Source organism: Manacus candei, unplaced genomic scaffold, assembly GCF_025592945.1.
Source record: "Manacus candei isolate 608988 ecotype Guabito, Panama unplaced genomic scaffold, ASM2559294v1 h1tg000077l, whole genome shotgun sequence".
Taxonomy (NCBI): Eukaryota; Metazoa; Chordata; class Aves; order Passeriformes; family Pipridae; genus Manacus; species Manacus candei.
Window position 1 is genome coordinate 6,738,392 of NW_026138125.1, and position 27,841 is coordinate 6,766,232.

Below are 27,841 nucleotides of genomic sequence, written 5' to 3' on the forward strand. Positions count from 1 at the left end.
CTGTGATACAAAGCAGGAGAACTTTCACGTGGATGGGATCCTTAAGCTCTATTTATAATTAAGTTGGGATTATTTTTTTTTTCACTCCACCCTGTTTTTTCCCCACCCTGCCCTTCCGAGCCTTTGAAGGGAGGCCAACTGTCTGGCACGTCTGTCACAGCTCTCCTGGTTTTCTGGAGAGCTTCCAGTGCCAGGGGTTTTGGGCAGCTTAGAGGAATTTATCAAATAAGGACCTTGAGATGATCACACCAGAATTGTTCCATCTCGGGGTGTCACAGCTGAGGGAAGGGGCTGGAGATGCCACTTATTTTTTTAAGTTGTGTGTTCAGAATGGCCATAAAAATGGAGAAGGAGGCTGATCCTGCCTTTGGCCCAGCTCTACACCAGTGCTAATCTTTTGACTAACTGTAAACCCAGCCCTAACTGGAGTGAAGTGCATGTTGGTTTATAAATATGGGTCCCTGTGATCATCAAGCTTTTATTCTGTAGGAAGCTCCTGTGGAACTCAATTTTTCCGTGGTTAAACCATGGACAAGGCATTCCTTTCCCCTTCAATGCAAAATCTGTCAGCACTGATTGGTTAAATCCTGCCTATTTCTGTTCTTTAGGGAATAGAAGTAATCACACTGAATTGTATATTAGATTTTAAAATGGTGTTTGGGGTTTGACTGTGTTTTTCAACAAACTTGCTTCCATGGAGACCATTAAGTGTAAAATTGGATTCATATCTATAAGAACACAACATTTATGGCTGCCAACAAATACCTCCCAGTCTGTCATGGATTAAATAAGTTTAAAGTATCCAATTATTCTTTTTATGATGGAAAAATGAGAAGGCTGGTGACTTGCCTTAGATGTTTGCAGAGGAGTGGGACATTAGACCCTTCCAAGTCTTAGGCTGGTAATAATATGGCCATTTTTCCTTGCTTGACAGGCTCTAAAATCCCAGTCAATTGACTTCTTGGAGGCAACTTAAACCTTATTATGAATAACTTTCAAAACTAATGCTAATTACCCGTGATCTTTCATCTGTGGAGTAATTTCTGTAGAGGGTTGTACGACAGCTAATTAATTTTCTTGTCTCTAGTTATTGATTACTCAGCTTGCTTTGAGTGGTGTGTTCTTGGTTCAGCTGGACCAGCCCTTTCCGTGCCTAATCCTTTTGTCTCTGCCTGCCCTCCTACGTGCTGAGTGTTTTTTTCTCTCCACACAGACTTTATTCCCGAGGGTTTGAGCTATAAAAACCTCATGCAGAAGCTTGGCTGGGTTAACTTTTTGACCCCATTTTTGGGTAACAGTAGCAACCATCAGCAGATGGAGAACTTTTATCTTCCTGCAGCACTTTGTGGTGTTTGCACAGCTCCTGATAAGAGCCAGAGGAATTCTGCCCCTGTTTTGGCACCTCCTCCCCGTGTTCGAGGGTTGTAGGAGTCCAAAAATTGCTACAAAAAGCAAAATATGCATTAATTTTTTTTTTCCTCCCAGATTCATACTTTATCCTGTGTGGAAAAAACTGTCTTTCATATTTTCTCCTTGACTAATGAGCTTCTTTTTTTACCTTTTTTACCTCGTGCTCTTCTTTTCCCACAATTACTTGTGGCGATGCAGTTGGCTGACTGTGTTTTGAGTTCTTCAGAATAATGAGTATTTTAACTGGATTTTTCCTTTTAAGGACTGTGTTCTAGGTCTGAGGAGCTGAAGACCCCCAAATAGGTTTCATCTTACGGGTTTGGATAGGCAGAACTGGAGGATGGATGTGGAGCTGCTGCTTTGCTTGCTGTGGGTTAATCACGGCTGTGTTTTTGGGGTAGGATTTTGGGAATTGCAGTTTTTCTTTGCATAAAAGGTGGCAGAAACACGTGATTTGGGTGCTGAGTGGGCCATGGGAGTGTGTTGCCACTGCCTTGGGGCTGTGATGAGAACAACAGCAACCTGATGGTCTTTTTTTTGCCCAGAGAAGTTGTGGCTGCCCCATCCCTGTGAGTGTCCAGGACCAGGTTGGAGCAAGCTTTTCCTGCATATGGAAAGGCTTGGAAAAAGATGGTCTTTAAGGCCCTTTCCAACCCAAACCATCCTGAGATTCCATGGTTTGTAGGAGAAACCAGAGACCTGCCTAGAGAAGGTCTGTCCCAAGCCTGTGGGTTGAGATCCACATGCATGGTTAGCTCTGTTCCAAGTGTTTTCCTGACTCCATCCTTGAAATCATCTGGCTGTGTTTCAAACCTGGAATCTGCTCTTCAGGGTCCCAAATAAATAAATAGTTCCAGTTAAAGGTCAGGCTCAGTCACATGAGTTTCTGGTGGTGAGGGGGGTGATGAGCTGAAAGCTGTGGAGCATCAAAGGGGTTTTTCACACCAGGGTGGGAAGTGCAGGAAGCGACACAGGGATAATAACTGGGAATTTGCAGAGTGCTCTCAGGCATCTGAGTTGCTTTCTGTGTATCAGCAGATCAGGCTGGACCTGCAGCAGGGAGGGTTTGAGGGTCATTCAGCACTTAAACACGTTCTGAATAATGTGGGGGTTGTTGTTGTACTTAACCTTTAATCTTGTTCTGCATTAAAAAGGTCATTGTACTTTATTTACTTGGCACGTACCTGGTTTCTTTAATTGCTTAAACAACCAAGGATTTCTGGAGGTGATGGAGAGACATGGAGCAAGAGGAAAATAATCTTTTTGCAGTGCACTCTTTCTTGGCCTACATTAGAGAACTTAGCTTTTAGTCTTCTGCTGACATGGTCTTCCCTAGAATGTTTTTCTTACCTCTCTCAGCATCTTTCTACTCAAGGGTTTACCTCAGCTCCTCATTTATTTTGTTAAACAAACACAAGTGCCTTTTATGGACCCTGATCAGCTGTTATAGTCAAATGATCTATTTAATTTTTGTGAAGGTCCCATAGCTAAGTTACAGATTTATACCTGTAGCACAACCAAATACCATGTACTGGTTTATATTTACTTACCTTCTGATACTTTCTTAGCACAAATAGCTGCATGTATCAATATAACCTGATTAAACAGTATTTTAAAAGTGGAAATTCTGTTCCATCAGAACCAGATGCACAATTTTGTTCTAAGCTGTTCCCTTCAGCTGCTCCATCCACTTCTTTGCAGGTATTGCAATATTTCCCTGGAAATGTTTAAAGATCCTTCCCAAAAGCACTGGGGGTTTTTTGCTGGTGCAGCATCCCTTTATCCTGATAACACAAGTGATTAAACATCACCTGAGAACTGTTCAGGAATGTTGGCCCCAGTTTTCCCTTCCCTGCTGCTGGTTTTCAGTCGTCAAAGCCCATTTATGGGGGATAAGTGAGAGCACAGAATTGCAGCAAGAAAAGGTCTCTCATCCCAAAAGGCTGCTGAACTCCTTTTTTCCTGTCATAAAGTTTATTGCTTCCTATGTATTTGCCTGGCATTATGGAAGGGAGAGTTTCCCCCTTGCTCTGCAGAATTCTTCAGCTTACACTCAAAGCTCCAAAATTTGCTGGTTCAGCTCACTGTCTAAATTCTTCACTAATTCACTTGTCCTGACCCTCCTGTCCATATTTTCTTATTTAATTTAATTTTTTTTTAATTTAATGATCTCAGCAAGGTTTATTGGTGCAATATTTCTCTTTTCCCTTCTCTGTCACCACGCAATGAAGACTTTGCTAAACCTCTCCTTTCCAGTGCAGTAACAATTAAGAGCCTGAAAAGATGTTCTTTTTGAACTTTTCTGTGCTTGGGGGATTTAATCCTGTAGCTCAGCCAGAACATTTCGCTCCAGGCTGGCACTTGGGATTGAAGGGCTGAGTTTCAGAATGTTTTCGTTCTGTTATAAGGTGCAGGATAAAAAAAAAAACAAAACACAAACAGCATCTAGTAAAAGGTGTCCTTGTCTATGGCAGGAGGTGGGAACTAGATGATTTTTAAATTCCCTTCCAATCCAGGCCATTCTATGATTTTTCATAGTTCTATGATGTTTCATAATTCTATGATTTTTCATAATTCTATGACTTTTCATAATTCCATGATTTTTCATAACAGTGTTTATTTTCTTACTAGTATTTGTTGGTTTGTTTTTTATTTTCCTTTACTAGTGTTTGAGGGGTTTTTATTAGTAACATTTGAGGTTTTTCTTTCCACTGTTAGTGGTTTGTTTTGTTTTCTTACAGCTGATTTTTCTTTCCTTGTGTCTCTCCAGGCCCTAATTTAGCAACGACCCAGCAGCCTAAAATCCACCCAGGGTTGTACAAAGGGTTTCTGGAAGGCTCTGAGTAACCTCCTGAAAAAAGCAAGTGGTGCCTTTGATTGTGAAGAGTTAGAATTTGAGCCCCCATGCACAAAAGGAATAAGATTTCTTCTTTTCCCCCAGTGAATCACTTTTTATTTGGAGGGGAACAGCAGTAAAGCGAGTTTTCATCCGTGTTCATTTACATGGATATTTTGCTCCAGTCGCCTCTGAGAGTCCCTGGAATTGGCCTGCAGGGTAGGAAAAGCACAATAAAGAGAAACTCCTACAATAAGTTATTTATTCAGCTTTCCTGGTGTGTTGGGCACCTGTTTGGAAATGCACTGTGCAAATATTGCAGGGTTTGCTCAGTGGTTTGGACGTGTTTCAGCAGGTAAAGAGCATCAATAGTCCCAGGGAGTTAGAGCAGACACCCAACCCTGCATCCCTTTGGGAAAGGGGGGAGTTGTCAGGTGGTGTGGAGCAGAAATTTCCAATCAATTTAAAATAAATTATTAAAAAAAAAAAAAAAGGCAGGTTGAGCATTTGCCTCTTGGGTTTGAGCTTAGTCCACTCACAGCAGCTCAGAAATCCTGGAAGAAATTCTGCAAAGCAAGTGCTGGCATTTCCCATGCTGGGATGGGCATTCACTGCTAGAATACAATGCTTTTATGTTTTTAAATTGTCAGGCATTTATTGGTTTGAATTTTTAGTTTTAATTATTTTAGGAGCTTTAATTTTTTTGGAGTTTTAATTTTTTTTTCTACTCTACGGTGGTTTTCTGTTTAGCACTGCTCTGGATTTGTGAGCAGAAAATGAAGGAAACAGAAAATTTGGCAGCTTTAATTTGTCAAATTAAACCAGGCAATCTGTACAGTGAATAAATCTCCCCATCCAGGGCATTTCTTACTGGTCCTTGGTGCCACATTACCAGCTTAATTAAGAATATATCAGTGTCTTTGGGGCAGATAAGTGCCCTAAGAGACTTTATTTTTATTGCTCTTCTAATTGAGTGAAAACTGGCTTTTAATTCAGATTATAAATGATTTCCTGTGTTTTGTTTTACTATTCCATTGACTTGGCTGAAGGGTTTTATGAATATTAGGCTTTGAGAAGTACCAACCAGGAATACCCACGAGCTAGAGGTGATTTCTTCAGAGGTGTGAAGGTGGGAAAGACTATTTGAAATGTAAATAGCCTTAATGGGCTCAGAAAATATGATGGAAGAGCAGGGATGGTGCTGAACAGAATCATCCTGGCACTTTAATTTACATATATGTATATATATTTATATATTTTTATATATTTATTTATATATTATATTTATATTTATATATATAGTTTTACATATATATATAATTGTTTCCTTCTAGCAACAGAGACAAATTTAACATCATACTAAAGAAATAAGGACAGTGGTGAAAATAGCAAATATTATGGATGGGGTTTTTTTCTTTTTGAATCCTGGGAATGTTTTCTTAGTAATATTCAAAGCTCAGTCTTTAGCAAATGAAATGAACTGAAAAATCATAGAATCTTAAAATCACAGAATCCTAAAATCAAACAATAATAGAATCATAGAATCATGGAGTCATAAAATCATAGAATCACAGAACCATAAAATCATAGGGTCATAAAATCACAGACTCATAGAATAATGGAATCATAGAATAATAGAATCATAGAATCTTAAAATCATAGGATCATAAAATCACAGAATCAGAGAAATGGCCTGAGTTAAAAGGGACCTCAAAGTGTGATTTTCTTCCAGCTGCTTTCCATAGGCTCGTGGTTCCTGTCCCAGACCATGGATGTTTATGGTGGAGGGCAGTGAAAGAAACTGTACAAAGCTAATTTTCCCCCCCCAAATAATTTAAATTAAATATCCTTCTGTTCCATTACAAATGCTTAATGCCAATTTGTGTCCCTGGATGTGGGAATTATGTGCTTCTGCTCCAGAAATTTGAGCTTCAGAGGAAGAAAACGGCGGGTGCAGAGTTTGGGTTTGGAGCTGAAGTTATGCCATAGATGTCAACAGAGCTTTTGTGGACCTGTGAAAGGAGCTTGTTATGTTTGTATTGTCCCTCCCTTTGAAAGGAGGGCAAATCTCTTGTCTCTCACAACGCACCAGAGGCTGTTCAAACACCAGACTGTGCCAAAGGCTGCTTGTGGGGAACGGTTCCGAGCCAGGAAAAACCGGAATGTGCTTTCTGCAGCTTTCTGCTGCTTTCAGCTGCCTGGATTAGGGTGTTGATGGGAAGGAAAAGCCACCTTCCCCTGGCTGAGGTTGGATGGGTCAGCAGTTTGCTGAGAGGGGCTCATTTAAAGCATTTCCAACCCAACAAAATCCCTCTGAAGCCTTTTTGTGCCTGTAACCACGAGGGGAATCCAATCGGACTCGGTGAGTCCTCTCGGGAAAACAAAGCCGGTTCTCCTCGCCCCTTTCATCTTGATTTTCCAGGGTTCACATTTCCCAAACAAGCCTTTCCCGAGGGGGATAATGCCATCAAGTACATGTGGAGATAGGTTCTGTCAGGTGAGGTTTTTTTCCTGAAGGGCATCATCAAAAAATGCCTCTCTGATGATCAGCTCAGCTCCCCCTTCGCTGGCAAATTTGGGAGTGAAAAGTTCAGCTGGAAGGGGTGGTAGGAACCAGAGTGCTGCCAAGGGAAGGGGATTTTCATCAGCTCTTCTCCATTAGTGTTAAGCTACAATTTATAATAAAACCATATTAAAAAAAAACCAACAAAAAAGGGGGATTGTACTGTAGGGAAAAGCCAGTATGGAAATATCCAGGATAAATGGAAGAGTGGATGTCTCCCTTGTGATTTAGGGAAAATACTCTGAGGGGAAAGTTTCCAGCAGGGATAAAGACACGTGCTAAGCCTCAACCCACTCTCAGTTTGGGGGATGAATATTGAGGGCAGTGCTCGGGGTGTCTTGTGACTTTTAATTTATCATTTATTAATATTTACTATTATTAATTATTTAATATTTTTATATATTTATTATTACATTATAAAATGTAATTTGCAAAAGTTACCTATTTATTATGGGTAATAAATAAATATATTTATATTAATTTATTATATTTATTAATTATTATATATATTTATATTTATAGATATTTATAGATATTTATTATTTATTATTATTAATAATTATTCATATATTTATATATTTATTATTACATTATAAAATGTAATTTGCAAAAGTTACCTATTTATTACAGGTAATAAATAAATATATTTATATTAATTTATTATATTCATTAATTATTATTATTTATATTTATAGATACTTATAGATATTTATTATTATTATTAATTATTTATATTTTTGTATATTTATTATTACCGTATAAAATGTAATTTGCAAAAGTTACCTATTTATTATGGGTAATAAAAAAATATATTTATTTGTTATATTCATTAATTATTATTTATATTTATTAATTATTATGTATTATTATTTGTTAATATTAATTATTTATATTTTTATATATTTATTATTACCTTATAAAATATAATTTGCAAAAGTTACCTACTTATTATGGGTAATAAATAAATATATTTATATTTATTTATATTATAAATATACAAATTCATATTATAAATAGATATTAATATGTAAATTTATATTACAAATATATAAAATATATTTATATAAAATATATTTATATTTATTTATAAATGTAATAAATTTATATTTATTATATTTATTTATTATATTTATAATATTATAAATATTATATATATATATATATATATAAATATTATAAATATATAATATATTATTTTATTCCACCTGGAGGTGGAATAGCAGCACTGGGAATTGCTGGTGTCTTCCCAGAAGCTCTCCCAGTGGTTCCTGGTGCATTCCAGGAGCTGGCAGGATTCCAAGGATTGCCCAGGAACACCAAGCTGGTGTAAACACGAGGCAGAGATGGTATCAGCGCCATAAATCTCACACATCATACCCTGCCAATACCAACCTGACTCTGTGTGGGGTTTTTTTTCCCCAATTATAGTGCAATTATTGTCTTAAACTGGCATAAACTGGTGGCAGGAAGGCCTTGGGGTGCTGCACTCGGGGATATCAGAGGCCTTTTCCAACCTAAAAAATTCCACCATTCTGTGATTCTTGGCCATTTTCTTATTCTTGGGGGAAAAAAAGGCAAAATAATCGCTGTGGTGTTGTGTTGCTGTAGAAAATATAGTGCCTGTGGGTTCAGTGGAGTGTCAGTTGAAGGACATTTTCTTTGGACTCTTACAATAAAACTAGACAGAGGTGTTTTACCTTTTCTCCCTCTTCTTGCAGCTCCCACGACACCAAACCTTTTGTGACTTGGGAGAAGGTTCCAACTAAAACCAGAGGTTTAGTTGAGCACCTTGGAAGGATTAAAGAAGTCTTTTATTGATTGTGGTCCGAGGCTGGAACTGTAGAAGAAAAATACTGAAAATCAGATTTTTCCTCTTCTCTCCTACATTCAATATGTCCTTTAAATTTAATTTTCTAAACTGATTTGTACGGAAGTGCTCAAGAAAAGAAAAACCACTTCCTATTCCTGTAATCCCTTTTTTTTTCCTAGAGTAATATTAAATTCCTATTTCCAGTCTGGCACAGGTGAGGGAGAGATTTAAACCAGTTGCATGTGATGTGGAGAAGCTGTTCCAAGCTCAAGTGTAAAAGCTTTTGCTCATCCATAGCTTTGCCAAAGGGCAGTTCTTTGAGGAAATGGAATATTTGCAGAAGAGAATAGGAAATTTAGCTGGAAAAAAATTTAAATTTAGCTGGAAATGCAACGGATTTTGAGATGGGATAACTTTATTTTTTACAGATGATCAGGGATTCTGAATTTTAAGTGAACATCAGTTTGGGCTATAAGAGGAATGTGATGTAATGCAGCTTTCATTACATGTTTTCTCCTTGCAAATACCTCACTTCGGTGGTACTTCTCGGGTTTATCGTGTTAATCAGACATTATTTTGTTAATCAGACATTATTTCCATTTCAGAGTCACAGCAGTTGGGTGGATTGTGTAGCCAGACACCTCCGTGTCTCCCACTCATTCCCATCACACCTCCCCGTGCCAACATTATCCCCGGAGCTAAAGGATGTTGTCACTCCCAGCTCTGTTTGTGCTTTGCTTCTCTAAGATCTCAGATAAAGAACTCCATCATTTCTTGTAATTAAGCCCCAGATTTCATCCCAGCCATTGTTGAGGGTGCTGTGGGTGAACCTAAAGGAACGTGTTTAAAAGTAATGTTGATAAGTTCAATTTGATTCTGTCAGTGGAGTGTGAAATATGTTTTCCTCTGTTATTCTCTGCTCGTGATAACAGGCAAAAAGTCAAAAAGCAGAGACTTCAACTTGGTGGGTAAGAAAAAGTAAAACTTGTATAAAAATAGTTTCAATTTGCAGATCCGCAATAATATTTTGGGGGTTTTTTTTAACCCTTCAAAATATTTACTTTTCACCCCCTTTTTGTTTTAAATGTTTAGATTTTTTAAATGCCTGTTTCCCAAAGGGGTTTTTCTCATTTTTTCCACCCATTTCTTCATTTTGGAGTGGGGTAGATGATGCCTTATAGATCAAATTTAAAGGAAAACGTGAAAATGGCAGTTTTTCCCTAAGAAATGGGGGAGCCAGGAGATGAGTTTTGCCCTTTCAAGATAAATTCAATATTCATTTTTTGGCCTCTCTGCTTTGTTGCAGGGAACACCTGATGACGTCAGGTGTTGGGTTTAACTTTTTCAGCCCTGAACACACATACCTTTGTGCCTGTGTATTCCCCAACTCTTATGTCCTGAAGTGGTATTTAACAGGCTTAACAGGAGCACTTGCAATTATCTAATAGCACCTGAAAATTGCCTTTACTAAATGACAGCAGGAAGTTTCATTTGCATTCCGTATCTCCGTGTTCAATCTGCTAATCCTCCAGCAGGAGCTGCCAGGAAAAACAGTGTAGACAGGCTTGAATTTTATTAAAATCAGAAATCAAGCTTCCTACTTTTCTGTTACACACTGTAAGGTGAACCTTAAAACCTCCTGGAATATATTAATTAGTTCAGCCATTGTGTGCCTGGTTGTTTTCTTGAGGTGTTCTTTATTCTGGGGGGGTTTTTTTATATGAGCAGCCCTTCCCTCTTGGGTTGTTTTCCCTCCCTCCAGGAAAGCTGGAGCTCCGTGTTTCCTCTTGTTTATATAAGTTAATCTTCCACGTTGTGACAGCTTTTTCCCTTCATTAACGAGGGCTCCTAATTGGCCCTAATGAAACATTTACTCACGCTGCCTGATAATATTATATGAAAGCACAACAGAGATGAGAGGCTCTGGAGAAAACAAGCATTTTAAAGATTGCAGATAAGATATGAAAGCCATTTTTTGGCCAATATTTTCCTATTTTATTTGAGAAGGGCTCCTGGTGCAGCTGTGTAACCAAGCCCACGTCAAACAGCATCCATTATTTATTGGCCTGGTTGGCAAACAAGGACACCTTTGACTACATCAAATCCTGAGGTCGATTTACTGTGCCTTACACCAACCAAAGAGTGGCCTTTTTGTGTTTATATTCTCTGAATTTTTCCATTTGGCATCGGCTTGTCCAGGGAAAGCGATAGGAACTCAGGGGGAGGGGGGGCAGGAGAGAGCCTGGATTTGTAGAAAACTGGCACAGGTGTAATTGTGCCTTTTATTTGCTATCCAGGTGCTTCAGATCCAGTTACACACCAGCCTCCCCATAAAGGGAAAGTTTCCTTAACCCAGCAGGAGCTGCAGAAGGTCCAGGCTGAGGGGATGAGTTTTGCAAATGCTCTGCCATTGGAATAATTCAGTTCCAAATGCAGAGGAAAACCGAAATAATTAAATGCTGTCGAGCTGCTTGAAATTTGATTAAACTCTCCATACTTGATTAAAACTGGGCTGCTAATTTATAAATATCTTGAGATATTCAAAGGGTTGAAGTGTCTCCAAGGCCAGGTTGGATGGGGCTTGGAGCAACGTGGTCTAGTGGAAGGTGTGGAAGTGGAAGGGAGTGGAACAAGATGAGTTTTAATGTCCCTTCCAACCCAAGTATTCCATGATTCCATGAGAAACAGAATTATTTTACAAGGAATCCATGAAGAAGGACGTTGGCCCCCCAAAAAGATTCTCCTCATGTTGTTGCCAACATCACTCAAGCAGCCTCTGTGCATTAAGGAGCCCTCTTGGAGTCAGGAAAACTGGATCCCTGATGGTCCAGGGACACGGGATAATTAGGATCAGGAATGTGTGGCTCTGAAAATTGCTACCTCCTTGTACTGGAGTTGTATTTTTAACTCCACACGTTGAGGGGACCTGTTTACTTCATTAGAGGTTCATTAGGAACCTCTAATTAGGAGGCTGAGGGTTGTCTTTGCTCTTCCAGGTTCCCTTGCTCCTGATTACTGCTTCTATTTTGGGCACAGCTTGTGTGGAAAGCTTGGATATCTGTGGAGTGTGGGATATATATTTCACCTGGAGTGGTTTGGTCCTGCCCATTATTCACTGGATAATGATTTTCCCTTGGAAGAGAAGTAAACTCATTCTCATGGAAGGACTGAGCAGCCTCATTCCTTCACTTTTTGCCTTTTTTTTTTTGTCTTTTGTGGCATTGGGATGAGCCAAACTGTGTAGTTCAGGTGCTTCTCTGGATATTTTCTTATAAAACCCAAATTTTTATCTTAGTTTTCAATATGAATAAGGACATAGAGTGTTTCAGCTAATTAGTTTCTTCCAAACAGAATTATAATGATTGGTTTCTGGTTTGTTTTCCACAGGTTCTTCTACTTAATGCTTTAGATTCTGGGCTGTAATCAGAAGAAATCTGGACCATCCTACAGAAAATCGTGTTGGAGGTGCACTGGGAGCAGAGGTGAGCTGAGGCTTCCTCAGGATCTACTGAAGTATAGTCATAAAGCCAGGATTTAATAAGCAGATCTTCAGTAGGATAGCAAAATTCACGATTAAAATCACAATTAAATACTCAGTTCATAAAATTGAACTTTCTGGTGTTCAATTTGTCGGCGAAACCATCTCAGTTGGAAAAAGAAACACCAAACCAAACCAAAAAATATTGGAAAAAGTGGGAAATTCTGTGTCTCCTCTGCCGTGGTGACTTTTTCAGTTCGGTGCCTGGGCTTGGGCAGGGTGTGTTGGGAGGGTTTGGAGGGAATGCCCTTGGCACCCCAATGCCCTTGGCATCCCAAAGCAACACCTCTGGTTTGGCTGGAGCCTCCACTCCAGCTCGTTTGTCCTGCTGGGAATTTGCATGGGTGGAGCGAGGCTGATCCTGCTTTTTTTTCATCTCCCAACCAGCCTTTGGTGTCACTGCAGTTTGCCACAAATCCCTGTGTGTGTGTGCACATCCAAACTGACCAAAATGTTCAGTGCTTAATCCTCCTCCTCTATAAAGCCTTAGCAGAGGACCCAGGGGGGACCAAATAAATGTATTTTTGTGTCATTTTATCTCCTCCCTCTGAACTTTCCGCCCTGTGCTTCTCCCACCCTTGCCTGCCATTCCCAGGTTTTTCCTCAGCATTTCCTCGGGATGCACTTCAAATAAATCTGATTTACCCTCAGAATTAGATTGTGGAGCTTATCTGAAGTCAACAGCCTTACATTGATCTGTCTCAGATAAGGAATCGGTTTGGGCTCGAGGCTGGTGGTGTTAAAAACGACATTTCCCCGCTTTTTTGCTCTCTTTAATAACATTATATTCCAGTTTCAAGCAGGATATAGAGGAGTTTAATTTTCATGTCGATTTTTAGGAGACCTTTCAAGGAATCTTTGAGGTTGCCATCGGTTGGAAGGGCAAACAGATGAGAGGAATAACGTGAACTTGAATTTTGTGGAAGTTTCAGGATTCTGGCCAGCAGAAGGCACTCCCAGCTCAGCTTTGTGTCGTTCAGCAGCTCAGACTCGCTGCCTTTAGACCTCCCCACGGAATTCCCAAGGCTCCAGCCGTATTTCATAGGAAATTTGTTGTTCTCCACCCTCGGTTCCTCAGATTTCCCCAAAATAATGTGTTTTCTTCCTTTGCCAGGGCTGACTTCGGCTTTCCATGTGCAATAATCCTCAGCATGTCCTTGTTCCATCCCACTCTGGCCGGGGCCTTTCTACTGCTCTTCCTCCTTCCAGGAATTTGGGTTTCAGCTGAGAACATCAACTTTTACGACGTGAGGCCTCCCCTGGACCGTAAGTAGGGACTTCTTTTTTTTTTTATTTTACGTATATCTGCAATTTTCCCTTCATATTTTAGCTTAATATAATATAATATTTAGCTTAATGTTATAGTTACTCCCCATATTCTTCCAATCTTTTAGGTTTTTAGGTGTTTTTCCCCTTCAAACACGAGAAAAAGTTTAAAATAACCATTTTGCTTTCCCACCCACAGCGCTTTATTTCGAATATTTTACAAGTTGACTGTTTGAAAACAAACAATTGCAGGCACTGCTAAATAAGGAGTTCACATTTTAAGGTCTTTCCCGTTTTATTCTGTTTTTCTGGCTCTGAAATGTCTCCCCACAGAGCAGATTATGCAGTGGGTTTCTCATAAATAATACAGGACAGGTGGTTTTTGTCTTTTATCTTGTTAGGGGTTTTGTGAAGGGAAAGAATAGGTGTTCTGTGTGCAATTAATTCAGTCTGAAGGTAATTAAAAACCTTGTGGGACCTGTGAAGCCAGTTGTCACTAATAGCATCATTTTTTTTTGGCCTCTTATCTGGCATCAGAAGGGTTCTATCCCTTCATTTTCATTATCTGCATCATTAAAAGAGTCAGGACAGGCAGATAAATTAGATATCTGTGTGCATCTAGGGAGCTGTGCACCTTAAAATAATTGATTTAAATAATGTAAATAAGATTTTAAGCCAGTCCTCCCGATCCCTTTGTTAAAAGGATCCAACTTCTCCTTCAGAGTTGAAAATCAAGCTCTGAAGCTGCTTTTTAAGGTGCCTTTTTTTCCTCATCAAAGGAATCCAGAGCCATTTGAATGTAGATTGAGTTTGTGTGTCTGTGCAAACCTCCACGAGGATGTAAATAAACTGTTCCCTCTCTCCTGCTTTTCCCACTTAAGTGATTTATTTTGGTTTGGGAGAGAATGAAAACACGAGGATACATTTTAAACTTCAGGCCTTGCAAAACCAGTTGAAAACGTAAAACTTCTTTTATTCATCTAACAGTAGAAATATCCTGGAAAATATGCAAATGTGTGAGTTTTTTATATGTGTGTACAGGAAATATTTCGAACGTTCTATTTTTTTTTCCTCAATGCTTTGCAAACTTACTGTGTTTTAATGCTTTTAAAGCCACCCCGTTTCCAGAGAGTTTTAAGTGCTTTACCTGTGAGAATGCAGAGGACAATTACAGCTGTAACAGATGGGCTGAAGATCGATGGTGCCCTGAAAGTAAGTGTGAGTAAGTCTGGACTAATGTGAGACTTAAATGTGACTCACAACCTTGTAGAAGTGTGATTAATGAGATTAATGTGCCAACTGTGGGGCCCTCAGTCTTGTTATTGATGAGATGAATCATATAATTTCTGCTGAGGTGAATATTTTGAGCGTTTCAGAGCTCAAAGCAACAGTGAAAAAACTATTTATATCTATCTCTGCATCTACAAAACATTTTGTATAACACGTAATATGTAACAATACATTATCAATATACTAATCGAAGTCTTAATAATATATCCATATATATAATATCAATAATATTAATTATATATGTCTTTCTATGTGTGTATATATATATGGGCTTCCTAGGAGTTAATTTTAAAGATTATTTTTTATTTTAAATCTTAAAAATTGTCTTTGTAGCCTCATCCCACTCCCTTTGGATGCCATCCCAAGATTTAATGGCTTCCTTGTGAGCAGCAGGACCTGAATAACCAATATCATACCTGTATGAGGGAATGATGGATCCATAGGAAAGAATGGAAATACGTTTCCTCATTTTATTTTGCACTGATATTCCCAGTAATGGTGGGAAAGGGGAAGAAGTAAATTAGAGGGAATGTGTCTGAAACAAAGCAAGAATGTGCTGCCAGAAAGAGCAGAGAATGGAAGATAAATGTGTAAATTATAGTGCTAATAAGGAATTGAAATGGTAGCAGCCTCCCTGGAGGTTTGAAGGGTCAGTTAAGCTTCAGATTTCCTCACTAATTAATCGCTAAATGCTATTTTAATCAAGCTGAAAATAGCTTTGTGCCGCCAAAATAATGAATTTCCTAGGAATATTCTTCCGAATCACGTGAAGTTTTTAAACACCAGCTTAATGCAAATAAACCTCTCAAAATCTTCTTTTCCAGGCACTCAGTACTGCTTGACAGTTCATCTCTTCACGGACCACGGGAAGAGCACGTCAGTCACCAAAAAATGTGCCACGGGGGAGGAATGTCACCTCGTCGGCTGCCACCGGCACGGAGAGAGTGGCCACACAGTAAGAGCTCCTCTTGCCCTACTCCTTGAGGAAGAGCAGCACAAGTTGGGCTGGAGTTTTGCATTCCAGGACTCGTTTTTCTTGCTGGGCCGAGCGGGATGTGCCAAGATCCGCTCCGTGGTGTTTAACAATAGAAGTGGGGTTTCTGCAGCCCTTCCTTCCTCCTTCCCCGTTCGTGTGGGACAGGGTGGGACAATAAGTCTTGAAGGAACACCTGAGCTTTCTAGGGCATGGCTGGGGTGTACCCAAGGAGGTTTGGGAGTTCTCAGCGAGGTTGTGCAACACTCTGTTTGTCTTGAGTTTTTGTTCCATGAGAAAGAGCTAAAACTGCTGCCTTCTCTCGTCCTTGGGTGATGGGTGGGAGTTTATTCTTAATAATCAAACATAGCTCACCAAAGCATTATTTCCTGCTGTAAATAACCCACTAATTCCTCAGTAGTTGTGAAGATTAATTATGTTACTTTTACCATGAAATGTTTCAGACAGCAAAAGTGAAGCAGACAACATCCATGTTAAATATCAATGGATCTGTCCATGTTAAATATCAAAAGATCTGTCTATATTAATTATAAAAGGATCTGTATGTTTTCTGACACGATTTCCAGTGATTCCAACAGGTTTTGGTGGATTGAGGGAATGAAATGACTTTGCAACCTGCCTTCTATATTCATGGAATCATAAAATCACAGGCTGGTTTGGGTTGGAAGGGACCTTAAAGATCATCTTGTTCCAAGCCCCTGTCACGGGCAGTTACTTTATCTTAGAACAGTTCTTTGCCTTTGGATTAGATAAAAATTGGCATTTTATTCATTTATTTTGTTGGCTTTTCTAGTAAGGAGGGTCAAGTAAGGAAAATTGTTTTCAGACTCCGTTTTGGAAGTCAGCTGTGTCAGTGGTTCTGTGGCACCAGAAACTGAAAAACAAAGTACGAATTCAGCACTCAAAGCAACACTGAATATAAAAGCTGAGGGTAAAAATGAATGAGAACAACAGTTTTTTACAGCCAGAATTTTTTAGTTTAAAAAGCTGAAACCTGAAATGTTCAAATGCAGGTTTTGTTAGAAGGGGGAGCTCTGTTTTCTCCAGTGTTGGTGCACTTGTCAGTGTGTGACCTCCCATCCCAGCCTGGTGACACCACCAGGGGATCAGTTGCTCCAGGAAGGCTGTGCCCAAGATTTGGAAGAGATTTGATTGGGGTGTGTGTTTAATTTGGGGATGATTTGTAGCATAAATGGTCCTTCTGCTGCTCTGAGTCAGGCTGCCAAGTGGAGGTGATGGGTCTGTTCAGCTCAACTTGGCAACCAATTGAAGGAACATTCATAGAGTCACAGGATATGCTGAGTTGGAAGGGATCATCCAGGATCCAACAGGATCATCCAGTCCAACCCTTAGGCCTGCACAGACACCCCAGCAATCCCACCCTGTCCCTCAGAGTGTTGTCCAAACCCTCCTGGAGCTCTGGCAGCCTTGGGGCTGTGCCCACTGCCCTGGGGAGCCTGGTCAGTGCCCAACCACCCTGTGGGGGAAGAACCTTTTCCCGAGATCCACCTAAACCTCCCTGACACAGTTCCAGCCATTCCCTTGGGTCTGTCATGGATCACAAGAATAAAGAGATCAGTACCTGCCCCTCTGCTTCCCCTCCCCAAGCCCCTGCTGAGCTCCCCTGTGTCCAGTGACGATCTTTTTTCCCCTCCCCAGGAATGTGTTTCCTGCTGTGAGGGCATGATCTGCAACGTGGAGATCCCAACCAACGACACCAACGCCGTGTTCGCCGTCCTGCCCGCCCGGAGGACGTCGGGCGGCAGCAGGAGGACAGTCAGCGTGGCAGTGCTGGTGTCAGCCGTGATGGTCACCCTGCCCTGACCCTGCACCCCCACCACACACCTCTTTGGGCCGTCAGAGCTGTCAGGATCTTCAAGGAGAAATCTCTGGTAGTTCTTAATTACAGAAAACGCGAGTGCACATCATTAAATCCTTGGATATTCTAATGAAGATGCTTCACGTGCCCCCTGGTATTTACAAATATTTACAAATAAACCCCAGGACAACCCACTTGGACTGAGCAGGGCGGGGTGAACTCGAGTCCTAATTTACTGGTTTATGATGAAAATGCACATTTTCTTGGTATGTTTTTTGGACAGAGAGAACTGTGACAATCACTTTCCCAGCTGAGACAAAAGGGAACTTTCCACGGGCGATGTGCCAACGTGGAAACTGCTTTTTAACTGCTTATAAAGGACCCAGAGTTTCTTGTCTTGGTCAACAGGTGTATTTAAGCTTCTTTTAGTCATGGTTTTCATAGAGAACATATATGAGAGGACTTCTTCTGCTTTGATCAGAGCTATAATTTCTCCTGCCAATAATACGAAACGATCCTTTATATCTTGCTTTTCTTCAAAATGTGTCACCCTCCAGTTTTGAAACGGTGTGAAATGATGGAGGATTCCTAAAAATGACCAGAATTCCTGATCCCCTGCCCCCAAGGGATGATTTTCTTGCAGTTGAGTCTCACCTCAGCTGGATTTTCACCTTTGTGATATTGGAATCCCACGACTTTGAAATTGCAGCTACGACCAGGCAGCTTTGTTGTCAGAAAAATTGTAAGTGGGCACTTGGTATAAATAAAGAGAGAAGTCTCTGTTCTCTCTTGATTTGCAAGGAGTTTCTCCCAGAAATGTTATTGCCCTTGATGGATTTTCTAGGTCAGCACCGTTGGATACCCCAGGCCTCTGGGGATCATCCTTGTGTAGCTTTGTTTGAAAAGTCTGGGCCAATATTCTGCTTTTCCTGACAATATTCTGGGGTTTAATGTGGTTTATTTGCATAGTTGGACTGTCTGACTCCTCATTGTTCACCTCGTTCATCAATTAAATGAACAGCTGCAAATCTGACAAACAGCAGAGTTTAGATAATGCACATTATCATACATTAATTTATTTGAGAAAACTGATTTTCGGGCACTCCATAGTGTCTGTATTTCAGCTTAGGGTTCACAGGTGTTTTAACTCAAATATGTTCAATTTAATGCCTAAATTAGCCACACCTTTTGGAAATTATGTTCCTGTCAATGCACATCCATAACTTTAAATGCCCTTTGAACCTGAAAATAATTCACAAATAATGGCAAATCCCTCAATTTGTGCAGCTGAGGAAAGAGAAGTGTATTTTTTATGATATGTAAGTGTAATATGATTTTTTTATTATTATTTACATTGCACTGAACAGCCTATAGAAGGTTTATTTTTAAAAACTTAAATACTGATAAATTCTTCACTATTCAGTGTTTGTATGATGTTTCCTGTCTGCTGTGTTACTGGTTTATATCTTCTCCAGAAATGGCACTTTTAATTAAAAATATTCAAATATTTGCTGGTGGAAAATATTTGTGGTGACAAAAATTGCTTCATAAACTCCTGGCAAAATCTTAGTTTGAATTAAAATCTCTCAGTATAGTTTAGAATTTCATCTGCTTTGGCTTTTCCCAGTTTTGGGGGATATTTACAGATGCCAATCCTCCCTTTTTGGAGGGTGATTTATCCTGGTAGAGGCACTCTGTGCCCAGAGACGTTAAAAAGGACAAGAAAACTTGATTAATTTGCATTTCTCAAACTTTGATTGCTGGAATCATTACTAAAGTGTAGTTTTGTGGTGTTCAAGTGGAAATAAAATTTACTGCTATATTTCATAGAATATCCTGAGTTGGATCCACAAGGATCATCGAAGCAAATCCCATCAAAAGAAGATGAAGGTATAAAAAGAATAAATTAAAAATATAAGTATTTCAGAGCACAAAGCCATTTCTGTAGAGTGGGAAGACAGAAAGGAATAAATATGTTTAACATTCATAATTATTTTCGAGTATTTCTATTTTGTGGTGATTTGTTAAGGTCATTTTTAGCATCATCAGTTTTCTGTGCTGAGTTGCTTTTGAAGGAAGGAAAATTCGAGGTTTGATGAGATTTGTGCAAAAAGAAAGGGACTTTTTTTAACTTTATGGGTGCTTTGGGGGATATTTATTGGATTTTTTTTTATTTTTTGATCTTTTTGGATCCACTATCCCAGGTTATCAGCCTGTATTGGCAGTAAATCAAATTCTTTACAAATGTCTGATGGAGAACATTATATTAATGAGTTTTCCCTGCAGCACCCCCCCAAAGTGGGACATCATTCCTCCAGTCTGGAAAGCAGCCCATGAGAGTTGTCAGTGAGAAGGAATTCCTGGAATTGAGGTTTTTCTCTTTGTTCTTGGGTCAGAACAGAACATCCTGGGGTTTATTTGGGTTTTTTGGCAGTTGGTTTCTTGGTATTTGGGGCTGGTTTGTTTTTGGGGGGGGGGGTTCTGGAATAAGTTTTTGAAGGGTTTTGTGATTTTTTGTGGGTCTTTTTTGGTTTTGTTTTTTTTTGCTTGTTTTTTGAAAGGATTATTTTGCATTGATGGAGAAAGTGGGACATGAATTGAAAGAGCTGAGAGAAATTGTTGCAGGTTCTACTCCTGTGAATGGTTCACTTCCATCTTGTTAAATAACGTTGGGATTTATTTGGGACAAGAAGAAGAAGTGGGAAGAGCAAACCTGCATTTTTGCAAAAAGAAATTGCATATGAAAAATTTTCTAACATATTTCTAGATAAGATATTGAGGTTAGGAAATGAAAGTGTGACACTGTTACTTTTTAAATCCAAATTGTCCTTTGCCCTTTGTCTCCTTACAGGATTTTTTTAAGTTGTTTAGATCCACAGGTAGCACTTGTTCAAAGGAAAGCTTTCAATTTGCTTTTAGAGGACTGTAATTTGATTATAATTTCATGGCTGAACTCATTTGTGCATTTGCAGGCAGGTTTCAAAGGGCTACTTGAACTTAATTTCAGGTTTCCTTTGGTGTTTTCCACAGTTGTCATCTCTGTGGAAGTAAAGTTTTGGAGAATGTCAGAGAATCCCAGAATGGTTTGGGTTGGAAGGGACCTTAAAGCTCTTATTTATGTGTGTTTTATACATATATATGTGTATAATATACATATATATGTGTGTATCTATTATGCTGTAATGGCTGGATTTTACCTAAATGGAATTATCTGATGCTTATGAATTTAAGGGGATTTTAATATTACTTTAAGTCCATATATGAAGAGTTTAGTAAAATTAAAAGTAATTAGATGAAAAGTAATGAAAATAGATTAAAAGAACCTGGTGAATACTTGATTATAGTTTTCATTTATCAGTGAGAGATCAGTCCCTCTCTCTGTGACTTTGGTCCAGAAAATTCAGAAATTCAGAAAATGCTTTGACTAATCCAAGTTTAAATGTTTCTCTTAAACCTAATGTGGTTGCAGCCCTAAATGTCAAAAATCAGTGATTTGGCTGAGTGACATTTGACTCCCAATGTATTCCTTTCTGTTTGTGCATTATTTCTGTTCTGAGCTATAAATGAGTGTTCCACTCACACACATAAAACATGTCAAGTAATCCCAGACCTGCTCTGGACACTGAGTGATCCTTCTTTTCTTCATATGGACTATTAACATTTCCTAATAACTAAAGGTTCTAAATCACATCTGTCCATCCCTGAGTCCCAGGATTTTCAGCAGCCGAAATGTTAAATTTTGAAGGTTTCATTGGGAACATTTCCCAGTTAGAATGTCCTAGAATTTCTTATATAATGATCCCAGAATGATTTGGGCTAAAAGGGACTTTAAAGCTCATCAGCATAAAGGTGGTTGTGAGGAGTGTGGTGTTTGGTGAGGTCAGTGTTCCAAGGAGGGACAGGACACAGGGAATGGCTTCCCACTGCCAGAGGTCAGGGATAGATGGGATATTGGGAAGGAATTCCTGGTTGGGAGGGTGGGGAGGCCCTGGCACAGGTTGGGCAGAGAAGCTGTGGCTGCCCCTGGATCCCTGGAAGTGTCCAAGGCCAGGTTGGATGGGGCTTGGAGCAACCTGGGCTAGTGGAAGGTGTCCTGTCTATGGCAGGGGTGGGACTGGATGATCTTCAAGTTCCCTTCCAACCCAAACCACTCTGGGATTCCTTTTTTTGCGTCATAAAGTGTCAAACATCACCCTGAGCCCGATCATCTCCTGGATCATCAGGAGAACTGGCAAGGCCCTTCACAGGGGAGCTTTGTTTCACTGCCTCCCTCACCGAAAAATAACCTAAATTAAGTGTGGGGAAAAGGGGAAATCCTGCAGAAATAGGAGGATTAGGAGAGTGCAAGAATGAGGAGAGGACGAGCGAGGAAGGGTGGTGGGACAGCGACGTCTGAGCTGTGCCTGCACAGCCTGGGGAGGGGCTGGGTGGCCACACTCTTTGGAAAAACCAATTACAGAGAACTCTGAGAGTCGATGTGGGGGAGGGAAGGCAAAACACGGTGGCAGCGTGAGGGAACTTGACTTCTGGAAGTGCTCTTTCCAGCAGGATGAAAGCGCGGTGGCGGTTCTGGAAATCACCGCAGTGATTCATCTCTAACTGCAGGGTGGGGGCTGGATTGGAAACCTGAGACCTTTTTTTTTTTTTGGCTGGGCCAGAGAGAGAAGATCCCTGGGGAGGTGGGAGTTCGAACATCCCAGTTGTGACAGTGGATGCAGTGACACTGGGTGTTGGACTCAGAGGGGCTAAGTGTGGTTGGCGATGCTTCCGGAGACACCTGGATTCCAGAAAATAAGTTATCCAGAGGAAAATCCTGCCCTCCACGAGGACTTGGGCACTGCACAGGTATCAGGACTATTTTCCATCTGTCATCAGAGCATCCCAAACAGTCATTATGCCTGAGCTTCCCTGCAACTGCTGCGGAATTTGCTGTCCTGAGGCGAGGAATTTTGGAGCTCCCTGACCTGACCTCCAGCCCTGGCTGCCATTAAATCCTGTAAATCTCTCAGGTATGAAAATCCAGCACGGGGAGGTGATTTTGGAGAGAGTAAAAGTGACGGAATTGCAGTGGGTTTGGGGTTTTTTTGTCTTTGTTGTCTTATTTTTGACCAAAAAAAAAAAGATGGGGAGTAAACCTTTGGAGAAGGATCTTAGGGGTATAGATAAAAGAGCAATCTGATGGATAAAAGTGATTGATGGATTCAAAAACTGATACACTAATTTAATTTTTCCAGGCATTTTATAATTGAGATGAAAAGGTTCTGATGTATTTAGATTAACTGAAAAAGTCCCTGATCAGAGACAGAAATGTCTCTAGAGATTGAGGTGCTCTTATGCCTCTGCTTCCCTCTCCCTGGATTTGGGGGGGGCAAAACCTGTTTGGCCTTAAGGTCCATCAAGAACTTGCTCCCTTTCATCTTCCAGAAGGCATTTAGGTGCTGCTTTAAATCATGGAATCAAGAGGTTTGGGTTGGAAGGGACCTTAAAAATCACCTTATTTGAACCACCCCAACATGGGCAGGGACACTTTCCACTATCCCAGATTACTCCAAGCTCTGTCCAACCTGGCCTTGGACACTGCCAGGGATGGAACAGCCACAGCTTCTCTGGGCAACCTGTTGACATAATAATTATTAACTATTTATTTAATGGTAATTTAGTGTTAATCTTCACCTGCATGCTCAGCCCTGAGTCTGTTGGAAGCACATCTCCAACACTTCCCCCACAACATCTTCCTTTCCAACAGCTCAGAGCAGGCTCTTTTTACTGTGTCCCAAACTGCCTGAGGTGGTTTGGAGACCTGTTATTAATCTTTCCTCGGAGAAGCAGCTTCCCTTAATAGCTGAAATGGAGCCTAAATACCATCCAGGGTATCTCTTGCTCATCTGACCTGTCTGTGCTGTCTCGTTGCCTCATCCCAGACCACCCACCACCACCCCACGTGCTGGTGTCGGACTGATAAAGGCTCCAGAACTGGCAAAAACCCACAAAGTCTTCATTTTGTACCTCATTTTCATGTGCTGAGGGATTATTTCTATTTTTTACCATTTTTTTCCCTTGTGATGAACCTTGCAGGAACCTTTGAAACCCACCAGAACTGTTTTAGGGTGTGACTTTTTGGCTCTGTGGGCTCTTATTTCCCCCATATCACAGGCCACATATGACAACAAGAATCGTGGCACACGTGGGTTTTATTCTGCTTTTTTTTCTTTTTTCCTGGCCAAAAGCTGGAGGCAAAACATCCATCAAGGAGGGAAGAATTTATGTGGGGCCTTAGGCTAAAAACTCTCAGGTTTCCTTCTCACTTGCAAAGTGAAGCAAAAAGATCCATCTGACAAAAAACAAACCAACACCCAAACTTCAGAAAATAGACTGTGGGTGAGTGTTGTGCAGGAAAATTGCTTTGTAGGCAAAAAAAATTCCATTTTTGGTTTATTCTCGTGACTTGCTTTGGTTTTTAACAGGAAGTGCCTCCACGGGTAAAATAATACATTAAAGCAGAATGATTTTTGTATTCCATTTGTTTCTCAAAACTGCAAGTTTTATTTTAGATTTATTTTTCGTGCCACTGCCTTTTATGAGATTTTGTTAGTTATTTATTTGTCCCTTTAGCCAGATTACACAATATACCTGTACCAGAGGTAATTTTATATACAATAATTTAATATGTACAATTTTCTATAGCCTGGTCTGACACTGATGCCCTCCAGAATGAGCTGCTTAAACCCCTGATACTTCCTAGGATAAACCAGTAATTAGTCCTCTGAAAAAACTTTGCTCATCCCAAAGATTTGGGGGGAAAAAATACAGATATTAGTGTGTTTTAAATGTTTGAGTAATTCTAATTATTCTCCTGTAGTTCCACCATGTAATTCTCTCTATATTTGGCCTCCTGTAAAATACATATTTAGTGTGTCAGAGGGGTGCTGGGGATGTATTAGAAGGCACTGAGCCTGGTTTAATTAACTTAAAATTAGAGGAACATTTAATTGTTATCGATGTTAACAATGTTTAATAGGTTGATAAATGATAATGTTAAAATGTTAATAATATATATAATATTATACACAGTATATATAATTATATATAAATATGTGTGTATAAATATATACAGATAAATATATACACATAAAATTACTTGTAAAGTGATAATAAAAATAAATAAATAAATATAAAAATATGTTAAAAATAGTAATAAATGTTAATGTCATTAAACCAGGGGCTACAATAAGCTGGACATTTGTCATCCCAGCCAGTTTTGTGTAACCCTGAAATGAGGCTTCTCATGGCATTATAAATTTAATTTCTGGGACCCTGAAGGACCAAAACATCCTTTCCAAACTGGAGAAGGGAGAGAGTGGCCAAAGTTCTTCTCCCTTTTAGTATCAAACAGGCTCTTCAGGGTCAGATTTTGAAGCTGCTACTTCAAAATACTTTTAAGAGTATTTTACAATACCCTTCAAAACCTGCCCCCAAAAATTATCCAAGCCAACTTTTCCAGCCTGGTAAATCAACGAGCGAAGCTTGAAAGTCTTACCCACAGAGAACAAGAAAAAAAAAATCCAAATAATTTCTATTGCAGGGAAGATCCCTGTGGTTTTATTGCTGCCAGGGGTGCATTAAGGAGCAGATTTTTGAGGGGTTGAAGCATCTGACTAATCCTGGCTGGATTCAAAGGGAAGGACCAGCAGGGACACGCTTTTCTCAGCTCAAATAAAGCCAGAGCAATTTGTCTCACGTGAAAAGCAGCTTTGCTGGTTTTTTTGTGCCCCTCCCTCTCATGAGCTGCTTGTCACCAACCTTAAAGCAGGAACAGGAGTTTCACCCAAAAATCCATGAAAACTGCTGGCAGGGATCTCTCACGGGCTCATTTTTGATTTTTTCTTCTTTTTTTTTTCTGTTCTGGGTGTTTTAACTGAAGGTTATAATCAACATATAACTGATGTTATAACTGAAGGTTATAACTGATATATAACAAAGTTTTAATTGATATATGACTGATGTTATAACTGAAGGTTATAACGTGGGTGATGTGGGAGCTCTGAGATGGTCCTGAGGGACAGGGGAGCCCATTGACCAGCCTGGAAAAGTTGCTTGGATAATTTTGGGGGCAGACTTGAAAATGTGACCCTGAGGAGCCTGTTTGATACTAAAAGGGAGAAGAACTTGGGCCACTCCCTCCCTTCTCCAGTTTGGAAAGGACATTTTGGCACTTCAGTGTCCCAGAAATTAAATTTATAATGCCATGAGAAGCCTCATTTCAGGGTTACACAAAACTGGCTGGGATGACAAACATGTCCAGTTTATTGTAGTCCCTGGGTTAATTATATTAACATTTATTAACATTATAAACATTATTTATTTATATACTACTTTTATATATTTATAAATATATATTTATAATATATATTATTAACATTATAAACATTATTTATTTATACACTACTTTTACATATTTATAAATATATATTTATATTATATATTACCAGCATTTTAACATTATTATTTATTAACCTTTTAAACACCATTTATTAACCTTTTAAACATTATTATTTATTAACCTTGTAACATTATCATTTATTAATACTTTTAGCATTATTATTTATTAACCTTGTAACTTTATCATTTATTAATACTTTTAGCATTATTACTGATTAACCTTGTAACATTATCATTTATTAAACTTTTTAACATTATTAATATCAATAACTTAAAATTACAGGAACATTTAATTGTTAATTAAACCAGGCTTGGCGCCTTCTAATACATCCCCAGCACCCCTCTGGCACAATAAATATGTATTTTACAGACAAATATAGAATTACATGGTGGAACTGCAGGAAAATAATTACAATTCCTCAAACATTTCAAAACACACTGATTTCTGTATTTTTCCCCCCAAATCTTTGCGATGGCAAAGCACCTAAATGTGAAATGCAGCCTCCTCTGGAGCTCTTAAGTGCACAGTAATTACATCAAATTTGCTCAACTCTTCCCCCTATCCCTTGAAATCTAAGAGAGGGGGAATGTGCTGTTGGACATTAAGATTGATAGAACCCTCGATAGGCCGGAGCAACTCAATAGCTCTGTGTTCCCTCCCTGGATTCCTTCAGTATTCCCATTGTTCCCTTCAACTTGATAAATGCAAGGAGATAGTGCAAATGCAAGGCTGGGCTGTTCCGTTTCTGTGGAGGAAATGGTGTTTTACCCGGTGAAAATTCACATTTTGGGTTCTGGTTATAACCCCGAGCGACGCGACGTTCATTTTCCGGTGTTTGTTTTTATGCTCTGATGCCTTTTAAAAACCCAAACGTTGCTCCTTGGTAGGAGGGGTCGATCCCAAGGCTGCTGATTTCCAGAAGTGCTGTAACCCAAGCGTTTGGGCACTGATATGGGGCAACAATGGTGTTATTCATGCTGGGCTTCAGAGATTGGAAATGAGCGATTACAGAGGCTGCACTGCTGCCTTTGAGAAAATGGGGGCTGTGCTCCCTTCCATATTTATTTTGGGGGGGGAAAATAGCATTTTTCATTCCCCAGGCAGATCTGTTAAACAATTTCCTAGTGCTGAAAATCAGATGCAGGAATACATCTGATATATCTAATAATATACAGGGCCAAAATGCTGGTTTTGAGGATCTGATCTAAGCTGCATATTGGTGATAATACTTTGTGCTTCTAAACAGCTTTTCCCCCAACCCCTTCCTGTTTGAGGTCTGATTCTCTGGGATGTCAAAGTTGAAAGTGATGGTTTCACTCTGGATGGAGACTTGAGTACCAGGGCACCACGACTTCCCTCCTGCTGTGGGTTTGGAATTCAGGCTGAACCCTGAAGGTGTGAAATGACCCACCTCTGTTTTCCAAGATTCAACAAATGACATCAAATTCATCCAAACAAGGTACTCTTCCTCAAAACCAGTACTTCATCACTTACTGGAGAGAGATGACCAAAGTCACAGAGCCCTAAAGTAGATTTTTCCAGAAGCATTTTAGAGCTGGTACTGTAGGAAAAATCTCATTGAAAATGATGATTTTAGATTTTTCAGCTTTTCCTTGACCTCTTTCTGGGGCTAAAATAATAGAACCACACAATGATTCAGGTTGGAAGGACCTAAAACTCATCGTGCTCCATCCCTGCCATGGGCAGGGACACCTTCCACTAGCCCAGGTTTATAACCATTGCCCTCCAAAATATCAACCTGGATGTGAACTATTGTTCACAGTCAGGATAATGTAGGATTTATCTGTGGCAGGTGGTGTAAAATTTGTGGAGCAAACCCCAGGCATTTGTCTTGTGCCTTTTTTCCCCTCCGAC

General features: G+C 39.7%; 1 protein-coding gene across 8 annotated transcripts in view; it reads left to right on the top strand.

Moving 5' to 3' along the window:
- The window catches only part of LYPD6B (LY6/PLAUR domain containing 6B), a 48,299-nt gene extending 28,860 nt beyond the window's left edge, over nt 1-19,439 (top strand). For 7 of the 8 annotated variants that reach the window (XM_051810225.1, XM_051810220.1, XM_051810221.1 and 4 more), the window contains 5 exons: nt 12,007-12,101; nt 13,272-13,423; nt 14,537-14,641; nt 15,538-15,668; nt 17,367-19,439. In XM_051810225.1, the coding sequence (XP_051666185.1) occupies nt 13,309-13,423; nt 14,537-14,641; nt 15,538-15,668; nt 17,367-17,531 (516 nt within the window). In that variant the 5' untranslated portion in view covers nt 12,007-12,101; nt 13,272-13,308 and the 3' untranslated portion in view covers nt 17,532-19,439. The remainder of the gene's footprint in view (nt 1-12,006; nt 12,102-13,271; nt 13,424-14,536; nt 14,642-15,537; nt 15,669-17,366) is intronic. The other variant, XM_051810228.1, reaches the window with a different exon arrangement.
- Nucleotides 19,440-27,841: the final 8,402 nt, after the last annotated feature.